The sequence below is a fragment of the Myxocyprinus asiaticus genome, chromosome 22 (assembly GCF_019703515.2).
Source record: "Myxocyprinus asiaticus isolate MX2 ecotype Aquarium Trade chromosome 22, UBuf_Myxa_2, whole genome shotgun sequence".
NCBI classification, from domain to species: domain Eukaryota; kingdom Metazoa; phylum Chordata; class Actinopteri; order Cypriniformes; family Catostomidae; genus Myxocyprinus; species Myxocyprinus asiaticus.
Window position 1 is genome coordinate 14574549 of NC_059365.1, and position 22603 is coordinate 14597151.

At 39.3% G+C, this 22603-nt stretch overlaps 1 protein-coding gene across 2 annotated transcripts in view; it reads left to right on the forward strand.

The window, feature by feature from the left end:
• klhl4 (kelch-like family member 4) overlaps positions 1 to 22034 on the forward strand; it is a 71081-nt gene extending 49047 nt beyond the window's left edge. For both annotated transcript variants that reach the window (XM_051649163.1, XM_051649162.1), the window contains exons 5-11: positions 770 to 982; positions 1161 to 1347; positions 1575 to 1799; positions 3508 to 3670; positions 14013 to 14225; positions 15512 to 15683; positions 20847 to 22034. In XM_051649163.1, the coding sequence (XP_051505123.1) occupies positions 770 to 982; positions 1161 to 1347; positions 1575 to 1799; positions 3508 to 3670; positions 14013 to 14225; positions 15512 to 15683; positions 20847 to 20906 (1233 nt within the window). In that variant the 3' untranslated portion in view covers positions 20907 to 22034. The remainder of the gene's footprint in view (positions 1 to 769; positions 983 to 1160; positions 1348 to 1574; positions 1800 to 3507; positions 3671 to 14012; positions 14226 to 15511; positions 15684 to 20846) is intronic.
• The last annotated feature ends 569 nt before the right edge of the window (positions 22035 to 22603 follow it).

Here is a 22603-nt window from a genome sequence, read left to right on the forward strand (position 1 = left end):
TATATCTGATTAATGGTCAATAGGATGTTTACTACCCTTATTTGCAACAGAATCAATGAGGATTACTTCTGACGCACAAAGGAAATGCTAGAAGTGCCATACATAATAAGCAAGCTTGTTAAGAGAGATTTCCAGCATATTCTTCATATCCTTCAAGTAGAACCCTGCAAAACGGTTTTATCAGAGGGCAACTATGAATGTCCTTGTGGATGCAATGGAGCAGATCATTATATTGCTGAGATAAATGGCAAAGAATACATATGTGAAAGGCTGATTTATTAGATTCTCCTTAATGCATCTTTAAAAAAAAAAAAGATATTATATATCTGTTCTAATATGTTGTGTCAGTACCATTACTGAATTGGACAATGCAACGAAATCTCACTTAAATAGTTAAAGCTATAAAATATAACCAGCAACATAAAGGGAAAGAGATGAACCACTCTTAGAAAAATTAATGTCTTTTAGTTTTGTTTTCTCTAAAATATGCAAGCACAATAACGGGAACAGAGTAAAAAACTGTTATTTTAAACCTTGACTTTATCTAAAAAAACTACATTTAAGATACTATTGTTGCCAGATAGGAGCTGTACTTGTATACTTATTGCCTACAGAGAAATGTGCCCGGGGGCATAACCAAGATGGCAACAGAGTTAACCGACTTGCCTTTGATATAACTCAGGCTTCGTACTGATATTTCAAACAATGTCCCATTCCAAGAAAGCACACAAATTTATGATACGAGTAAACAACTATGTTAATCTTTCAGGAACACTTTCTAGAAGTCATTCAGAATCAGGAATTCCTCTTGCTACCCACAACGGAAATTGTCAAGCTTTTGTCCAGTGATGACATCAACGTTCCAGATGAAGAAACTATTTTCCAAGCACTAATGATGTGGGTTCGCTATGATGTGCAGCACCGACAACAGGATCTGGGAGTGTTGCTGGCATATATCCGACTCCCCCTTTTACCACCACAGGTTCGCCAGTAACATGTATACATGTATGAGACTCTAGAATCCAGATCATTACTGACATAATATCGAAATATCTGCTAACATACATTTTTGAAAGCATACGCTATTTACTCAGCACATGCACTGTTTGGTCCCTTCTTCTTTTGGTTGCCAATGCACTTTTATTTATTTTTTGCTTTAGCTTCTTGTTGATCTGGAAAACAATAAGATGTTTTCAGAAGACCTAGAATGCCAGAAGCTCCTGATGGAAGCCATGAAGTATCATCTTTTGCCAGAACGCCGTCCCATGCTACAGAGCCCAAGAACCAAACCACGGAAATCCACTGTTGGATCTCTCTATGCTGTAGGGGGGATGGATGCTTCAAAAGGTGCACCTTTTTTGGTCCTGTCCTGATAATTTTCTTATAGTAGCATCTCTCATCAACACAAATAGAAGTTTCATACTGTTTCTCACTGAAATAGTGTTTTCAAGTCAAGAATTCAAATCATTATCATATTTGATTTTATTCCTAAGAGACACTTTGACAGCTATTAGTCTAGCAGCATGCAACTGGCTCTACAAGTAACAATGAATTGAGCCTCTGTCTGCTTCTAGGATCCACAACAATAGAGAAATATGACCTTCGCACAAACAGATGGAATCAGGTTGGCATCATGAATGGGCGAAGACTTCAGTTTGGGGTGGCAGTGATCGATAACAAACTCTATGTGGTTGGGGGAAGAGACGGCCTCAAGACATCGAACATGGTGGAGTGCTACAACCCACTGACTAAAGTCTGGTCCACCATGCCTCCAATGTCCACCCACAGACATGGATTAGGTGTGTTCATTAAATGTTTAAGATGTTTGTGTGAAGTATGTAATTTCTGTGCCACTAGCACCACCAAAAGGAATTGCAAAAATAAACATTGTTTTCAAACAGCTTTCTGAATACTGAATAGTCCCGCCCCTAACTCACGTGATTGGTCGGGTTAATGTTGTTATCTCTCCTGCGACGGGTCACTCAAAACAATCAGGGGGATTGTCATAGTGCCACAGAGACACAGTGTTTACAGTTTTCATGAAAATGAACCCATGAATGGCTTACATATGCCTGTCTCTGCATATTAAATGTGCTGTAAGCGATTTTACCCGTTCTACTTCCACTAGACTGAGCCGTTGGATTAGCAACGCCCCCTCTTTCCAAAACTACGCACTCCAAAGATACCAAATGAGCTTTATTGAGACCGACATTGTGCAGAAATGGTTTTTAAAAACAACAGCAGCAAAATAGCACTCTCAACTGACAACTGTTATTAACGACATGTAAACCTCAATAATTTACTACAACTACAGTACTATGAGAACGCGCAAAATGATTGACAGGTTGAAAGAGACTGCAGCCCACGGACATATTTTTGTTTGTTGTTTACAGTCTAGAGCTGTCACAGAGACTGGTGAGATATCTCAGGACACTTATTTCATTAATATCTTTCAGGTAGCAGGAACATTTTTTGAATATCTTTCCATGAAAAAATCACTTACAGCACCTTTAAGCTGGGATAGGAGAAAGTATTTATGAATAAAGCACTGTTATTGACAAATCAGCATCTTGGACCGGAACTATCCATTTTATAATACACAATTAGTACTGATGTGTTCAAAATATTGTTGACTTTCATGACAATGTGTTTTCCATTTAATGTTTCAAACACCAAATAGGCTATACTAACCGAAAACAAGCACCAGATATAGTAACCTAAATCAACTGATAGATAGCAAGACATCTAATTTTTGTTTAATAAAAAAGAGACACCTTATTGCCATGCATCTATCTCACTAAAAGCACCAGAGCCATCTGGGCATAATTGAAATTGTGAGGTTCAAACTCCAGTGCCTCAAAAACAAATTGTAATATAAAATAGCTGGGTGGCCACATCAAAACGACACTGTATAAATCAACAAAGGCAATCTGGGCTGCCCACAAAAAAGTTATATAAAATATATGGCAGGTAATTTAAACTCAGGGAGGAGAAAATGCACTCTACAATAACACCATAAAACTGACACTCAAATGTTGCCCATTGTGGTCTACAGAGTGCATTGCAATATCTGAACCAAAATGTCAGTCAAGAGATGATTTATCTGTCAAGAGCCAAAAAGGGACAGCCCAGCTAGAGATTTATAACAGAAATGGGAGAGACCTTTTCTGCAAAGGGAGCAGCAAGATGCACTATGAATACTTAATGCTTAACATAGCGACTCAGGGATCTTGTCCTTAGGATCTGACAGGAAAAAAAATCTTAATGCTCCTGTTATCTGGTCTAAGAGGAATCCTTTTGATATTAATTCCATGGTATTGGCATTCAAATTTTGACATTTGCAAATTTTACAGCAACACAAAAAGGCAGCGAGACACTTGCTATTAGTTTGTGCCTTTGTCTGATGTATGGTGTGTGTCACCAAAAGCACAGCCTGGAGTCTTTTCTTTTCTTTTCTTTTCTTTTCTTTTCTCTTTTCTTTTTTTATTTATTTATTTGTTCGAGAAGGAATTGCCGTGCTAGAGGGCCCCATGTATGCAGTGGGAGGCCATGATGGATGGAGCTATCTGAACACAGTGGAAAGGTGGGACCCCCAGGCGAGGCAGTGGAATTATGTGGCCAGTATGTCCACCCCGCGCAGCACTGTTGGAGTCACTGCTCTCAATGGAAAGTAAGGATCCCCTGCCCATTTTATTTAGTTTTTTAAAAAATTTTTTTAGGTTTATTGCTGCAGCTACGTGTTTACAACTGTCTACAGTTTAGAAATTTGTTACATCATAGAAAAATCAAGCACAGCATCAATTCAGTCAGGTCACGTGAGTCAAGCTCGCAATCAGCTGATGCTCAGCTGATCATGATTTCTACCAATACAGTTCAGACGCTTGTCAGAGCGGTTCTATTTAAGTCCTCCATTTATTCATTGCTTTAGCTGCTTTTCCATTGCATGGATGCAAGCTGCACTTAACACACTCCTCCATCTAGCTCCACATCTTGTATGGCAGCTTTGCTTTTAGTTTTGTCTACATCTGTCTTGTTGTTCTGTGCTATAAGACTACAATTATTCGGCAGTTTGGAATTCCTATCTTTAATGTGTTATTGCGTCTTGTTCTTGATTTATCAATTTGTTATACAGTATTTGAAGTTCTTTAACTGTCCAAAGGGAGTACTAAAATATATTACCACTGTGGTATTGCAAGGTAGAATAATATGTAATTTTTTTTATAGATTGTTATATTTCTTTATGTACTCTAAAGACAAAAGTTAAAAACTGCCATTTGTAGCAGTATAGCAGTATGTGGGTAGTTGATGCATAACATGTTCACATTTTTTTAATCAACATCAAGATTTTATGTTGAAATGAATGTGAATTTATTAATGAAAGTGTAGCCTATATTTTGGGTGCTGTGACTGGTCACCTTGACTTAGGTTTTTGACTGTTAATCACATTTTTCCTTTACTTTTTAAATGGTCTTACAGAGTGACAAATACATTTTTATAAGTACAAATTTCCCTATAGTCTCTCAATTAATCTGGCAAATAAAAGCTGCATGCATAACAATTTTCATGCATGCAAAAAAAAAAGTTTCAGGGACACAAAAAATATTACCATATTTGATTTGTACACAAATACAGCCATAAATTATAATCAATATATAATAATAATAAATAAATAATAAAAAAATAATACATTTATGGTAATGTTTTAACCCTGTAAAGCCTGACATATGAAAGAATTAAACTGTTTTTAATACCATTAGACAAACTATAAAAATAAATTGTAAAAAAAATCATTTGCACAATTTTTTATGTATCATATTTGATACATTAGGCTTTAAAGGTCATTATCCTCCTGAGGTCCAGCAATTCATTTTTGTGTAGGATATTTTTATTTATGTTTTTCTTAGCCCATACATGCTACAGTGGTAAATCTTGGGGTATTATCAGAGGACTCCCTGGGCTTTTCAGAAACACCAAATTTTTGAGAGTTTTCCTGACAACTTCCTCTCTTTGGTCTATAAATATGGATTAAAATGTATCACAGTTAAATTCAGCACATCAAATACAATATGAATAAAATATTATTTTTTCAATATTTTTTTAATTTTTATTTTTTATCATATGTATTTTATGCACCAAACACTAAATTGACATTTAAAAAAGGTAAATTGTAAAACATTTTCGCTGGGTCTCAGGAACTTATGGTAAGATGACATCATAATAGCTTGTAATGTAAAATAATAAGATATTTATAATGACAGAGTAGGCTGCATATATGAAAATACACATAAATAGTAGTTCACACTAAATATATCTTATAAAATGTACATGTCAGAATTTTCAAAGCTCTGCGAATTTTTTTAAATTTTTTTTAAATTTTAATTTTTTTTGGTGGGCATGAATGTAATGTAATGGTGATTGAGAGCTATACCTCAAAAGCCTGTTGTATCATATATGATCCATGGATTTCAAAGTGGTGTTTTAAATAAAATAATATTCAAAATTTAACCAAGCACAAGTTTATATTTGGCAAATACTCATTTTAGTATATAATCAATTTAATCATTACTGTCACTTTTACTTTATTGAAATAAACTGTCATTTATCCCAACATGAGTCACTTTAGCGCAAGTCCGCCACCATTTTAAATAGATCGATATAAACAGTGAAATCACTTGTTTCACAAAAAAACACTAGATGGTGCCATAAATATATGAAACTTACATACCATAGGTTGTTTGGCTTGTCAGCTTGAACAGAGAGTGAAACAGGACCTATTAAACTTTGTGTATCATATTTGATACACACGGTTTTATAGGGTTAATAGTTATCTCAGGATCTCCATTACAATAGACACTGGTTCTGAATTATGCAATTTTTTTGCCTTGTGTTACATGCTGCGATTCTATATTTCAAAGGAATTTTTTGTTTTTGTTTAAAAAGTAACAATCATAGTTTGACTGAGCAGCATCTAATCTAATAATTCTTTGTGATTTGGGTAGCACCGAATGAAAAAAATCTTTAGAAAAACAGCACAGAAAACTGATGTCCATTGGTCATAAAGGGTTAAAATAGTTTTATAGACAGTATCTCACACTGAAAGACATGTAATTTACCAAAAGTATTTAAATCATCTACCCATGTGTTGTGCTCTGTGGCCGTTCACTTTCCTCCGTAGATTCTCATCATGGTGAGGTCTGATTAGGTGTTCTATCAAATACACAGTGTAACCCAGTAAAGCCAGACGAGAGATAATAGGCACTTAGACCAAAGAATCTCTAGTGTCTTTTACATTAGTCACTTGAATGCCAGGTGAGCTGGAGTAGTTCTGTCCAAGAAAACTGAGATCATAATTTTAAATCTAACAGAACTTTAACTGATGACTCATGGGGAACTTCTGTGACCAGGTCAAAATCAAACCCTACAAGCTACCTCTAGATCAGTGTCCTTCTTATCAAGTGATTAATTGATCAGTCTTTCCAACAGGACATATCTCAGGCATATTTAGAGATGTTGCATTTTCAATCTCTCAAGGACAGAGGTTGTCAACCTTTATGATCCAGGGTATCCTCACCCAGACTGTCTGCAAATACAAGGACCCCCAAACATAAAAATGCTTCAATTTTTTTGGTAACGCTGTTTAAAATCTTCTATTAGCTAACATTATTACATTATGCTAAACTAGTGTTTGCCTAGGTTCTCAATTAAATGCTTTTACATCCTTTTCTATGTCCTAGATTCATAATGCCAATGTACTGTACGACAGAGAGAGATTTAAATTTGTTTAATGATGATTTACGCTTCATCAAATCAACTAATTTAGATGATAGAAGAGGTTTCTTTCTAACATAAATTAACCACTTTTAGAACAATATTTTAAAATATATATTGAATATTTGTATATTTTTAAGATATTTCTATTTTATGCATCAAGTACATTTACCCCCTACAGTACCTTCATGGACCCCCGGATTGAAACCCTGGCTCTATGAAATAACAATTATGTAAAATATTTATGTTTAGCAGTTTAAATTCTCAGTCTTTTCAGAGAAGAAACTGAGTAGTTGTTTAAAATCAACTTTGGATCAAAATGTACCCTCTTTACATTCTTAAAGGATTTGTTCACCCAAAAAATTAAAATGCAGTCATTGTTTACTCACCCCTGTGTTGTAATAACTCCATATGGCTTACTTTCTTTTTCTTAACACAAAGGGAGAAATTGTGAAAAAATGTTGTGCTCAGTGATGTCATACAATGGCAACAGCAGCGCAGTATGTGTAATGTTATCCCTCCACCTCCCCAGCACCACTTGTCTAGATCTGATTTACGGGGGGCTTATCTTGATGTAGGTACAGCAGCAGCAGCATGTCTCTTCTGTCTTGGCAGCATCATGTTTTCGTGCCAACAGCAGCAGCATATTAACTCATGTCAAGCAGCAGACGTAGCATGTGTAAAGCAGATCTACTCCGCCAAGACTAATCTTACTCCACTGTCATTATAATCAATACAATTCTTTAATCTATCTCAGAGAGTTGTCCTAACTGAAATTATTGTATGTGAAACATGTCTTGTTTTAAAGGAATACGATAAGGTTTGGTGAGAAACAACCCAAAATCTAATGTATTGTTTAGTGAAAATCTTCAACGAATGTTGATCTCCTTTGCGTGTTCATGAGACAGACTGCACGCGAGCAGAGCGCTGCAGCTGCTCGTGAGGTGGGGAATTCAAGAGAAAACTCGTTTTGTTTCGCTTCAACAGGACCACCAGTTATTATTAACAACAGAAAACACAACATGGCTGCACACAAATGAGAAAACAGAACTTCCAAAAGATGTCTGAAGAGTTTATAGTCGAAAAAGAGATGCATTTCTTATTTGTTTGAACCAGAGTCCTCAATCAAACAGAGAGATAGGGCTGATGGTAGCTACAGTCACACTGTGTCCTAACAAGATGCCAAACGGCACGCAATAAAAGTGATCTTTTCAATGTTAATCAGAGTTTTTGTCCTAGGAAGCTGCGACGAATGACGGAACATTCTGTCGATCACTTGGTTTCTATATTTGGCATTGCACCGTTAGTCGCGTCTGCTATGAACTAGCACCGGTCCAAAATCATTCTGATAGCATTATATTGAAGCCAGCATCTCACTTGCCAGTTAAAACTACTTGTTTTTGGCAGAGAATGTTACACCTACCGTCTGTTTTTGCAAAAGTCTCTTCAGGCGGAGGTCTGTCACACACACACACAAACACACACACAAACACACACACACACACACACACACACACACACACACACACACACACATGCGCACACTTGCTTGCTTGCTTATGGTAGTCCATCGTATCCGATGATGACATTCCTCCTCATTAACGGTGTGTACTTTGACTGCTGTAGAATCCAATCCTAGATCCACAAATTTTACTGCATGTTGGACATGCGAAGTCTGAGTTAGTGGGAGCAGGCATGGCTGTGTGTCTCCTTAGTCTTTTTTTGTTGTTTCTTCATATTCCTCTTCTATTCCAGCTGCTTAATTCCTGTGTGGCAGAGCTGCCGCCAGATGGAACGGTTAGCGGCAGCTACTTCCAGTTGTTTAGCTGGCCTTTGTACTGCTTCTTCTGCCCCCCTGCAGACCGACGACCCAGATCAAGTTGCCCATAAAGGATTTGCCATGGCAGGCACTCTTAAGGCATCCTAATAACATGCCCAAGCCAGCGCAGTTGGTGTTCAGTGACTGTGGCCTCCATGCTCTTGCAGTTTGTCCTAGCCAGCACTTCGGAATGGGGTATACAGTCACGCCATGTGATCCCCAGGATTCGCTGCAGGCATCTTATATGGAAGAGCTCCAGCAACCTTAGGTGGCAACTGTATGTGTCCCAGGCTTTACAACTTTATAGATGGTAACTTTAGTGTGCAGGTGTAGATGCTTGTTTTGGAAGACCTTTCAGGAGATTGCCGAAGGCTGCAGAGGCTTGTTTTATCCGGTTATGGATTTCATGATTGATGATGCAGCCCTCTGATAGGATGCTACCCAGGTATTTAAAAGATGGAACTATTGTGAGTGGTCCAAGGTTCATGGTGAAAACAGGTGTAGTGGGTGGGGGGATGGTCCTCCATTGGCATATTACCTCAGTCTTGGTGGTGTTGACTGACAAGCCCAGTCTGCTCTAGGCCTTTACAGCAGTGGCAAGGATGGTTTGCAGGTCTTCTGGGATGTAAGCCATAAGCGCGCAGTCATCAGCATACTGCAGCTCAAAGACCTGCACTGCTGTGACTTTGGTAGTTGCCTGGAGCCTTCGGATATTAAAAAGGTTTCCGTCTAGCCTGAAGTCTATAGTGATCCCACTACTGCTTTCCAGTTCATCATGGAGAAGTTTCGTGACACATAGGAGGAAGATGTTGAAGATTGCCAGTGCCAACACACACCCTTGTCTTACCCCAGTGCATCCATTAAAGAGCCCCAATTCCTGTCCCCCTATGGTCACATGGGCCACCATCCCATCATGGCACTGTGACAGGATGTTCACAAATTTTCTTGGGCAGCCAAATTGTTTTAGGATGTCCCAGAGTAGCTCTTGATTCACAGTGTCGAAGGCTTTGGAGAGAGCGACAAATGCCATGAAAAGGTCCTGATGCTGTTTGCGGCACTTTTCTTGAAGCTGTCTTAATGTGAAAATCATGTCCACAGTACACCGGTTCATCCTGAAGCTGCACTGTGACTCTGGAAGCAGATGTTCTGTTCTGTGAGTTTTCCATCAGCCTGCATAGCATGACTTTTGCAAGGACCTTTTCTGCAACAGCTAGCAGCAATATGCCACGACTGTTGCCGCAGATGGATTTGTTACCTTTTGTTTTTATAGAGAGTGACAATGTTGGCATCCCTCCATTGTTGAGGGACACTCTCCAGGTCCCAGACCTGCAGGGTGTATTGGTGGATCATCCTGATTCATAAATAGCCACATTGTTTGAGGAGCTCTGCTGGGATACCATCACTGCTAGGGGATTAGTTGTTTCTGAGGGAGTTGATGGCTGCTAGCACTTCTTGAAAGTTTGGTGGGTGGTCAAGGACTTGAATAGGTAGCCGATTAGGCAGCTCCTCCAGGATGGAGGGATCAGTTGGTGAATATTGGTTAATGAGGGCTTCAAAATGTTCAGCCCACCTTGCTAAGATCTGTTTTTGGTCTTTCAAGATTGAGAGACCATCTGCTGCTTTTAGGGGTGTGATGGAGCAGTCCCTAGGGCTGTATATGGTTTTTATGGAGTTGTAGAAATTGTGCATGTCTTTTCTGTCAGCATATGATTAAATTTCTTGAGCTTTGTTCATCCACCATGTATTTTGTTGAAGATTGTTTGTACCTCCTTTCGTGCTGTTTGCCACTGCTGCTGGAGGATAGTGGATGCAGGGCAGTTGAGAGTAGTCCTGTGTGCTCTGCACATGGTTTCCAGCAGGGACATGATGGTCTCTGAGTTCTCGTCGAACCAGTCCTGATGTTTTCTGGCTTTATAGCCTATAGAGTCGAGCTTTATGTAGCACTGTGGTTATGGATGTCCATTTCTGAGCCATGGAGTTATCAGAGCACAGAATGGCCTCAACATCTAGTGCCCTCATACCTACAGAATGACAGTACATGTTCCTTGCTGGGGCTGACTTTAACTTAACACAGTTCAGCTGTTTTTTAGTAGATTTCCTGAGATGCTGTGGGGGGCATACTTTGATGTGGAGCTTGGTCATGATCAGGCAGTGATCCGCCCAGCATTCTGCACCTCTCATGGCCCGGGTCAACAAGACATCGCTTGTATCAACACGTCTTGTTATAATGTAATCGATCAGGTGCCAGTGTTTGGATCGTGGGTGCATCCAAGATGTTTTGTATTTGGTCTTCTGTTGAAACAGTGTGTTCGTAATGGTGAGGTCATGCTCTGCACAGAGTGTTAGCAGCCTCAGGCCATTTGCGTTGGCCTGCCCAACACCATGCCTACCCATTACTCCACTCCATATATCGCTGTTTCTGCCATTCCTGGGGATAGGGTGAAGGGTGTCATATAGTAGCTGGTAGAAGCCATTCTTAATACTGTTGTTTGTTGGCAGTGTTGGCGCGTATGCACTTAGAGTAGCATAACGTGCCTTTGCTAGGGGGATATTGGACCTCTAACTTATTCCAGTGGGTGTTTCAGTGAGGTTTGGTAGAAGGCTGTTCGTGATTGCCAATCCCACACCATGCTGATGTTGGCCACCAGGGGGGTAGCCTCTCCAGGACTAGGTGTACCCTCCTCCCTCTTCTTTCAGAGAACCTTCACCCAGGAAGCTTGTCTCGCTAAGAGCAGCGATGTCCACATTGTAATGCCTCAGTTCCTCAGCAATCAGTGCGGTCCTTTGGTGAGGTCTATTAATGTCACTATCCAGGAGAGTCCTGACATTCCATGTTGCCAATTTGAAGGGGATCCTTTTCTTATTTTGACCGCAGGGTGGAATTCCCAGTAGGTGCGGTAACCTACCCAGGAGATGGTAGAGTGGGAAATTTTTAGGCCACCTTTTCTAGGCCCTTCCCCTTTTGGGGGTGAGCAGTGTGGTCCATAAATAGGGCTGCTCAGTTGCACGGGGGTCTGCCAAAAGCAGCTGCCACTCAACCCCAGCTGCTAACAACCATATACCCCATGCCGCTGACATGCAGGTTTCTAACTGGTAGCTCCCAGGCCATTCTTCCCTGCTCTCATTGGCAGGCACCCCATTGCCGCCAGACTTCAACCAGATGTAAGGTCAGATATCATACACAGTGGTCAGAGGTGGAGACATATGCAAAGAGGTTTTTTAGAGTGCCACAGGGGGTGCGCAGTCCACAGTAGCACAATCTTCATTATGATGAGGTAGAGGTAGGCTGCAGGAGGCTGCCAGAGCTCCAGTCTTTCGAAGAACCACCTAACATGTGCTGCCAACACATTGCTTTTCTCTCCAGGTGTGTTCCCCCAGCCTTTGTCTCAATAGGATTTCCCACAAGGCAGCAGGGCAGTGGCTGGCCATGAACAACCTCTGGGGACCACTGCAGCTCTGAGATCCCCACCAAAGTTAGCCTTGGGCCACGAAGCATCCAGTTACCATGTGTGGCCATGGAGAGGCCTGGCAGGAGTCTTGGTGAAGGAGAGGCTTTGTACTGGCAGGGGGAGACTTGCGCACAAGGCTGCTTCTCTGTTCACCACAAGGGCTGGCCAGCGGCAGCAGGCTGTAAGCCAGAGGTTAGCAAGCAGGCAGGAAGCATGCATGCAGCTTCCCTCTAACTACTGCACTGTTGCATCACATCACCCTGTGAGCTAAACACACACATGCACATACACAAACAGGTTTAGAATGCAGAAGAGGTGACAGACATTCCCGCTCTCTCCGCCTTTCTCTCTGTTTCTGGGCTAGGCTAACCCCTAGTGGCTGCTCTCGTGCAAGGAGCTCTAAAGCTTGTGTGCAGGCTGTCTCATGAATGGTTGTTGAAGGTTTTCACTAAATAATACATTAAATTTCGGTCTGTTTGTCAACAATCCTTATCGCATTCCTTCAGAACAAGACGAGTTGCATACAATAATGTATTAGACTCATGAATTATACTTTTGTGTCCTTTTGAAGCTTGAAGAAGTGGTCACTATTAACTGCCATTGTATGACATCACTGAGCACAACATTTTTCACAATTCCTCCCTTTGTGTTAAGAAAACGAAGGAAAGTCATATGGGGTTTTAATAACACAGGAGTGAGTAAACAATGACTGAATTTTCATTTTTGGGTGAAATTTCCTTTAATATAGGATCCTATTCTTGAACATGGTTCATCTGTGCATTTTATTTCAAAGAAGAAAATATTAATAAGAAAAATAAAGTTCAATTATAAAATAGTTATACAGGAATTGTTTTACTGTTGAAGGTAATGCAGCCTTTCTAAAATCTTGCCAATAATTAACATGCCATTTAATGCCAGTTAACATTAATGCAATAAAGGTTATAGAGATAATACCAAATAAAGGTAGATTTGAAAAAGGAGCATTACCAATGAGATTTATCGAGATGCTCTCGAGGTTGAACATGACCTTCAACCTCCAGGAAGGGAGTAGTCATCATCAATCTTCTGTAAATTTGTGTTCAGTTCAGGCCAAGGTCCCTTTAAGTCAGTAAACTTGGTAACCATCTGGGCTAGCTGGGAAAAGACAGAAATCTCTTAAACAATTAACTAAGCTTACTATTGCAGTGACATATTTCAAATTACAATAATATTTGACAAAAATGGTATAATAAATGTAACTTCATTAGCTGAAATCAGGCTAAAAAAATGATTGTTCATGTTGTTTCAGCAAATATGCATGCATGTTCTAGAGCAATAAGAGGAGGCAATGCCTTACCACTAAGTGGTCCATCCTCTTCTCCTTATACTGTCTCTGGTCTGGGGTCGTGTCTAGAAGGTAACCGCGAGCCGCACGCAACACTGTTTATTTGGAGTCCTACAGAAACCCTAATCCTAACCTTAACCCTACCACCAAATCTAACCCTAAACCTAACCATAGTAACAGCGAATGAGACTCTCGCGAGACTTAGGTTGCTGGGGTGGTACCTTCTAGACACAGCCCGCCATGCTGATAAAACCAGTTTATGTTGTGTTTTGGGTGCTGTTGTCCCAGAATGGGATGCTAGTGTGCTGTTGTCCACATCATGCTTTTAAACTAGCTAAACCAGCTTCATCAGAAAGACTATGCTGGTCCACCAGTTACACCAGCAAATAAACCAGCCTAGACCAGTATGGGAATTGCATGCTGGTTCTGCTGGTCTTTTTAGCAGGGCTGGTCTGGCTCCATTCTGGTATGGAATGTCCACTTTTCAAAATCAAATCAATTCCTGATGGGCAAACTCAAGCCCTGCGCTGTATTTTGTTCTCATTGAATATGCTGTTTCACTCAGATTTACGTCACGTAATGGAAGTACATTGGGTTTGCAAATGTTGTTCAACATTGGCTTTAAGTAAAACCTATATGTGTATTTCTACAGGTTGTTTGCTGTAGGAGGTCGTGATGGAAGCTCCTGTCTGCGATCAATGGAATGTTTTGATCCCCACACCAATAAATGGAGCATGTGTGCAGCAATGTCAAAGAGGAGAGGAGGAGTGGGTGTGGCCACATACAACTCTTTCTTGTATGCAGTCGGAGGCCATGATGCACCAGCTTCAAGCCATTGCTCACGCCTCTCTGACTGTGTGGAGAGGTAAGTGACCATGGCACACCATTAAAACAAGAAAGAAACCCAACACCTAATTATGTGTAATCATGACAACAATAACACCTCACAAAAAGCAGGCTGTGAGTGCAGATTTTTGAAAGTGGATGCCAAGCACTGCAATTCATACATTGTTTTATCTGCAAATCTGGACACACCTTCCTCAGATGGAAACACATCTTTCACATTGTTACCTTGTCACTAAGGAATGTGGCTGGAAACTATGGTAATTCAGTAATCTGGTGTTAGACGCCTCCTGCTGGTGATAATAGGTACTATTATAAACAACAACCGCAATGTGAACTAGTGAGAAACTAGTTAAGCTTCCAAACATTATTGAACAATACTTGACAGAGAAATGTATGACTCACAACAAGACAAAGAGCAGGTACACAAGGGGTGCCCCTTGGATTGCAAAACAGAAGAACACTGAGCATCATTTAGCTGACAGTGCAACATTTAAAGCTGAAGTATGTAACTTTTTTTGCAGCTTAAAATACTTTCTCATATCCCAGCTTAATATGTAGAGGCAACTATAAGTAAGCCATTCATGGGTTAATTTTCTTGAAAACTGTCTTTCTGTGGCACTATGAAAATTGCTTTTTTGAGTGACCTGCTTAGACCTGCCCCAACAATGTTTCTCAACCAATGGTGTGGGTGGAGGGTGGTACTATCACTTTGTTTGACCAACAGCAAGAAGTGTGGTGTATTCAGAAAGCTGTTTTGAAAACAATGTTTATTTTTGAAATTCTGTTTGGGTGGTGCAGAAATTACATAACTTCAATGCTTTCACACTTAAAAGATTAAAAAGTATGAATATCTTTGACATAATATGACAAAAAAGGGGGAGATATCAAACCAAGTGGAATTTATTTTGATGAAATATAGCACAAACACACTTTTCAAGCAAAACATTTCACAGAAAGAGGTTTATTAGTTTATTAGCTTTCAGATTATACATAATAGTTATTCTGTTCAAATTTAAAACATAAAAGTACTCAGACACTCAGGTTGTCAAACTTTGTGGAATATGCTTTATATTTTGCCAGGACACCTGTGTGAATTGAAGGAAAACTGAAAAAATAATTCATTTAATTTTAACATTTAAAATGTTGAAAAAGATACAATAAATAAAAATAAAAGAAGTGGAGTTCTGAGAAAAGCTCTCGCCATAATTTAGGAATTTGTTTAGGGCCCCCATATTCTCAGAAACAGCCCTGTTGTAAGCAAAGTTTGCAGTACTGTGTCTCTTATGCTCTGTACTGCTTTTACAGGTATGACCCCAAAACAGACACATGGACCACAGTGTCATCCCTGAGCGTCCCCCGGGATGCAGTGGGGGTGTGTCTGCTGGGAGACAGGTTATATGCAGTCGGAGGGTACGACGGCCAGACCTACTTAAATAGTGTCGAGTCCTATGATGCACAAAACAATGAATGGACTGAGGTAAGTGCCAATGCACTTATCATATCATACTGCGTTTTAGTTGGAGAGACCAGGGGCATTTGTAACACAAAAAATTCCTTCAATCACAAACATGTTATTTACAATTATTTGACACATGATCAATACAGTTTTCTCTCTGCAAATTTTTAGCTTTTGAAACAAAAAACTGATTTTGAGGCATAAAAATTATTATTTTTATTATTTTTTTCCTCTTTTCTCCCCAATTTGGAATGCCCAATTCCCAATGCGCTCTAAGTCCCTGTGGTGGCATAGTGAATTGCCTCAATCTGGGTGGCGGAGGACGAATCTCATTTGCCTCCGTGTCTGAGACTGTCAATCCACGCATCTTATCACGTGGCTTGTTGAGCGTGTTACTGCGGAGACATAGCGCGTATGGAGGCTTCAAGCTATTCTCCGTGGCATCCACGCACAACTCACCATGCGCCCCACCGAGAATGAGATCCACATTATAGTGACCACGAGGAGGTTACCCCATGTGACTCTACCCTCTCTAGCAATCGGGTCAATTTTGTTGCTTAGGAGACCTGGCTGGAGTCACTCAGCACGCCCTGGATTCGAACTCGTGACTCCAGGGGTGGTAGTCAGTGTCTTTACTCACTGAGCTACCCAGGCCCCTATTATTATTATTTTTATGTTTTGATACCTTTGAAACTTGTATCTATTTTATCTATAGGTTGTTGGTTAAAAGATACTAACACTTTCACTTGTAGCTACCACATAAGATTTTATCATGGCTGTTAGGTTTGGTTAAATTGTAACACTAGAAATAAAAATTATAAGCTACTGTACATTGAGAGGTTAAATCTTTAAAATATGTGATGAACATTGTCATTAAAGTATTCAGTTCAAGACTGTTCTTGACTTATCAGCTTATCAAATATAGTTTAGTAAAAGGATTTAACTCATTTCAATAATTATAATATACGTTTTAATAAGACTTTGGCTTTAAACACACATTATTCATGACAGCTAGAAATGCATAAAATTAGAAATACATAATTTAAAAATATCATGTTCCATTACTTAAACATTATAGTTACATTAGATACAAAACAGAGTGCACAAGTTATATACCCAACAAAAGCATGACAAAGTAGATGGAAATACAAGTGTACTTTTGATTAAAATGACTGTAAATATGTACCTATGTTTTGATATAAATGTAAGTGTGTGTGTATATATATATATATATATAAACTCAGCAAAAAAAGAAACTTCCTCTCACTTTCAACTGCTTTTATTTTCAGCAAACTTAACGTGTAAATATTTGTATGAACATTAAAAGATTCAACAACTAAGACATAAACTGAACAAGTTTCACAGACATGTGAGTAACAGAAATGGAATTATGTGTCCCTGAACATGGGGGGGGGGGGGGGGGGTCAACATCAAAAGTAACAGTCAGTATCTGGTGTGGCCACCAGCTGCATTAAGTACTGCAGTGCATCTCCTCCTCATGGACTGCACCAGATTTGCCAGTTCTTGCTGTGAGATGTTACCCCACTCTACCACCAAGGCACTTGAAAGTTCCCGGACATTTCTGGGAGGAATGGCCCTAGCCCTCACCCTCCGATCCAACAGGTCCCAGACGTGCTCAATGGGATTGAGATCAGGGCTCTTCGCTGGCCATGGCAGAACACTGACATTCCTGTCTTGCAGGAAATCATGCACAGAACGAGCAGTATGGCTGGTGGCATTGTCATGCTGGAGTCATGTCAGGATGAGCCTGCAGGAAGGGTACCACATGAGGGAGGAGGATGTCTTCCCTGTAACGCACAGCGCTGAGATTGCCAGCTATTACAACAAGCTCAGTCCGAAGATGCTGTGACACAGCCCCAGACCATGACGGACCCTCCACCTCCAAATCGATCCCGCTCCAGAGTACAGGCCTCAGTGTAACGCTCATTCCTTCGATGATAAATGCAAGTCCGACCATCACCCCTGGTGAGACAAACCCGTGACTCGTCAGTGAAGAACACTTTTTGCCAGTCCTGTCTGGTCCAGCGAAGGTGGGTTTGTACCAATAAGCGACATTGTTGCTGGTGATGTCTGAGCACTAATGGAGGGATTGTGCGTTCCTGGTGTAACTCGGGCAGTTGTTGTTGCCATCCTGTACCTGTCCCGCAGGTGTGATATTCGGATGTACCGATCCTGTGCAGGTGTTGTTACATGTGGTCTGCCACTGCGAGGATGATCAGCTGTCTTTCCTGTCTCCCTGTAGCACTGTCTTAGGCGTCATTGCAATTTATTGCCCTGGCCACATCTGCAGTCCTCATGCCTCCATGCAGCATGCTTAAGGCACGTTCATGCAGATGAGCAGGGACCCTGGACATCTTTCTTTTGGTGTTTTTCAGTCAGTAGAAATGTCTCTTTAGTGTCCTAGGTTTTTATAACTGTGACCTTAATTGCCTACCGTCTGTAAGCTGTTAGTGTCTTAATGACCGTTCCACAGGTGCATGTTCATTAATTGTTTATGGTTCTTTGAACAAGCATGGAAAACATTGTTTAAACCCTTTACATTAAAGATCTTTAAAGTTATTTGGATTTGTGTCCTGAAAAAGGGGCGTTTCTTTTTTTGCTGAGTTTATATATATGACACGCGCACACACACACACACACACACACACACACACACACACACACACACACACACACCTATATGAATATATATACATTTATATCTATTCTTAAATTATTTTATTTTAATTTCTGTTTGTCTTATGATTTGAGTTAATTGAGCATGTTATTGTTAATTAAATGTATTGAAAAACCATAACATACAAATAAGATGAAATAATTAGTACTATATGAAAGGCAAAACTGTTCAGTAATATTAATAAGTATTAATGATATTATTATTTTGAGGTGTTCTGTATTTGAGATACAGTGGGTTAATATACAGGTGCATCTCAATAAATTAGAATGTCGTGGAAAAGTTCATTTATTTCAGTAATACAACTCAAATTGTGAAACTCGTGTATTAAATAAATTCAATGCACACAGACTGAAGTAGTTTAAGTCTGTGGTTCTTTTAATTGTGATGATTTTGGCTCACATTTAACAAAAACCCACCAATTCACTATCTCAAAAAATTAGAATATGGTGACATCCCAATCAGCTAATCAACTCAAAACACCTGCAAAGGTTTCCTGAGCCTTCAAAATGGTCTCTCAGTTTGGTTCACTAGGCTACACAATCATGGGGAAGACTGCTGATCTGACAGTTGTCCAGACGACAATCATTGACACCCTTCACAAGGAGGGTAAGCCACAAACATTCATTGCCAAAGAAGCTGGCTGTTCACAGAGTGCTGTATTCAAGCATGTTAACAGAAAGTTGAGTGGAAGGAAAAAGTGTGGAAGAAAAAGATGCACAACCAACCGAGAGAACCACAGCCTTGTGAGAATTGTCAAGCAAAATCGATTCAAGAATTTGGGTGAACTTCACAAGGAATGGACTGACACACAGACGTGTCAAGGAATTTGGCTACAGTTGTCGTATTCCTCTTGTTAAGCCACTCCTGAACCACAGACAACGTCAGAGGCGTCTTACCTGGGCTAAGGAGAAGAAGAACTGGACTGTTGCCCAGTGGTCCAAAGTCCTCTTTTCAGATGAGAGCAAGTTTTGTATTTCATTTGGAAACCAAGGTCCTAGAGTCTGGAGGAAGCGTGGAGAAGCTCATAGCCCAAGTTGCTTGAAGTCCAGTGTTAAGTTTCCACAGTCTGTGATGATTTGGAGTGCAATGTCATCTGCTGGTGTTGGTCCATTGTGTTTTTTGAAAACCAAAGTCACTGCACCCATTTACCAAGAAATTTTGGAGCACTTCATGCTTCCTTCTGCTGACCAGCTTTTTAAAGATGCTGATTTCATTTTCCAGCAGGATTTGGCACCTGCCCACACTGCCAAAAGCACCAAAAGTTGGTTAAATGACCATGGTGTTGGTGTGCTTGACTGGCCAGCAAACTCACCAGACCTGAACCCCATAGAGAATCTATGGGGTATTGTCAAGAGGAAAATGAGAAACAAGAGACCAAAAAATGCAGATGAGCTGAAGGCCACTGTCAAAGAAACCTGGGCTTCCATACCACCTCAGCAGTGCCACAAACTGATCACCTCCATGCCACGCCGAATTGAGGCAGTAATTAAAGCAAAAGGAGCCCCTACCAAGTATTGAGTACATATACAGTAAATGAACATACTTTCCAGAAGGCCAACAATTCACTAAAAATGTTTTTTTTATTGGTCTTATGATGTATTCTAATTTTTTGAGATAGTGAATTGGTGGGTTTTTGTTAAATGTGAGCCAAAATCATCACAATTAAAAGAACCAAAGACTTAAACTACTTCAGTCTGTGTGCGCTGAATTTATTTAATACATGAGTTTCACAATTTGAGTTGAATTACTGAAATAAATGAACTTTTCCATGACATTCTAATTTATTGAGATGCACCTGTATATATTTGTTAGTCTTACAATGGCTCCCCCTAATAGGGGGGAAATGTAACTGACTTCTTGTTTCAAATTCAATACTGTGATCTAGTCACTCTCAATGTAAATATTTTGGTACTATTACTATTGGCACACATTTATACTAAAGTATGACAGTTACATTTTTAATAGCTGGTGAGTTATTATGAAAAAAAATAAATAAAAAATGTTATAATTACTCCCCCATTTTATTGCCGTTTACCTTAATTCTATTGTTGATTTTTTTGTTTTGTTTGCACAGGTCAATGAGAAAAATTGCACCAATAAATGTTTTAGAATGTTGAATAAGTGTCAAAGCTGTGAGCTTTGTTTATGTTGCTTGAATGCTTGCATGACGTATGACTGTGGAGAGGAACTGCAAGTATTTCCTGCCATTCATTTCTTTTCCACTGTGTCACAATGGCACTGAGCGCCATGAGGTTAACCACTTTTTCCACAGCCAGCCTGAATTACAAACACTCTATTCACATCTATTTTGCTTTCTGTCTAAGCTTCCAATTGCTCCCTTTTGCTCTCTCTTTCACAACATGATATGGTGCAGTAGACTATTTCAAAACAGGTACTACAGACTGAGTGTGACTGTGAGCAGTGCGGAGGAGGGAATTTGCTGTGGTCGGACACTCGTCATTAACCTCTGTCTCTTGTTATTCCAGGAGGTCCCTCTAAACATTGGGAGGGCCGGGGCATGTGTAGTGGTCGTGAAAATACCTTGAAAGCTCTGATTCCCTGAGCTGTGCTCTCATAGCACTCACAGCAGGGCAAAAAGAGGCCTGTGATATCAACACTTGGAATGCTCTTTCAATAGCAAATACATATAGTTAATCAAAGCTGATGTCAACATTGGGATCATTCATTTAGACAGTGGTGTGCTGTTCATTCTGTTTTTGCTCCGATATCTCACTACTACAGACTAGAAAAAGTATATATAAAAAAGAAAAATAATGCTTAAGGTTTTTAACTGTAGTAAAATTATATGAGAATTCGACATTTTATATTGAGAGAAAAGAATTTGACATTTCTCCAAATATATCATTCTATTATTTATATATTGTTAACATCATGCATTTTGACATTATCTTTCAGATAATTGAAATCAGTTGTATTGTAAAGACAACAGCATACTTGTTTACTTGTGGCATTTCATGTAAAATATATTTTGATCTTAGATAAACAATCTTAAAAGACCACTGTGAATACTTCCAGATGTAAGCTTGCAACAAAACACTGTGTTTGCTTACTCAAAATGTTTGTGGACACTCATGAACAATTCTCATCTGAATACACATTTTGTCTGAGACTAGGTTCAGCACGAAAGTACTTGTAAGAAAATTGTCTCTGAAAGTACAAGAAAAACAAATAAAGAAAAAAACACCAAAGTAATTAGCACTTGTTTGTAACTAATGACTTTTAATGGTAATAAGGTTTACAATAGAAAATATACTAATATATCATATTGATATTTCTCCATTATGTAAAGGTTTTGTATTGTATATAGTTACTGGTCCAATGTAATTTATTATCATAACTTTTTGGCATGCTACTTCAATATATTTGAATGCCATTCTTTAATATTTTAACCATGCTGTCAAAATCAGACCTGGTGACATTTGTCTTATATAAATTCAATTTTTTTAATTATTATTATTATTATTTTTATTTTTTACCATAACATAAATGATTTATTGAAGAGACTCAACTGGAATGTAACATGCTCATCAAGAATAAGTTTACTAGTGTGACATTTTTAATACAGAAATGCTTTCACTAAAACAGTAAAAATGTTCATTGTTTTATATGGCATGCAAATGAAACTAAGAAATAAAAAGTTATTCTCTTTCTGAGTATTTATGTGCTATTTATGTGTATGTGCTGTTTCATTTCCTTTTAATTTCAATTCTTTAAAAAAATATGTAGTATTGGGACAGAGATACTTTTCATAATGTTGGCCCTGTATACCACCACAGTTAATTTTAAATGAAGCAATCAATATGTTACTGAAGTGCAGACTGTCAGCTTTAATTTGAAGTTATTTAACTGGATGAACGGTTTAGGAATTACAGCACGTTTCATACACAGACCCCCAATTTCAGGGGCTCAAAAGTAATGGGGCAATCAACTGAGAAGCTGTTTCATGGCCAGGTGTGGACTGTTCCTAGGTTATTTCATTAGAAATTAAGCGTTTAAAAGGTCTGGAGCTGATTCAAAACTTGTAATTTGCATTTGGAAGCTGATGCTGTAAACTGTCATTATGAGGTCTATAGAGGTGTCAATGCTGTCAAAGCTGGCCATCATCAGGCTGAAAGTCATGAGCCAGTCACCTAATCTCAACCCAAATGAACATGCATTTCACTTGCTAAAGACAAAACTGAAAGCAGAAAGACAAGCAGCAATTTAAGACAGCTGCAGTAAA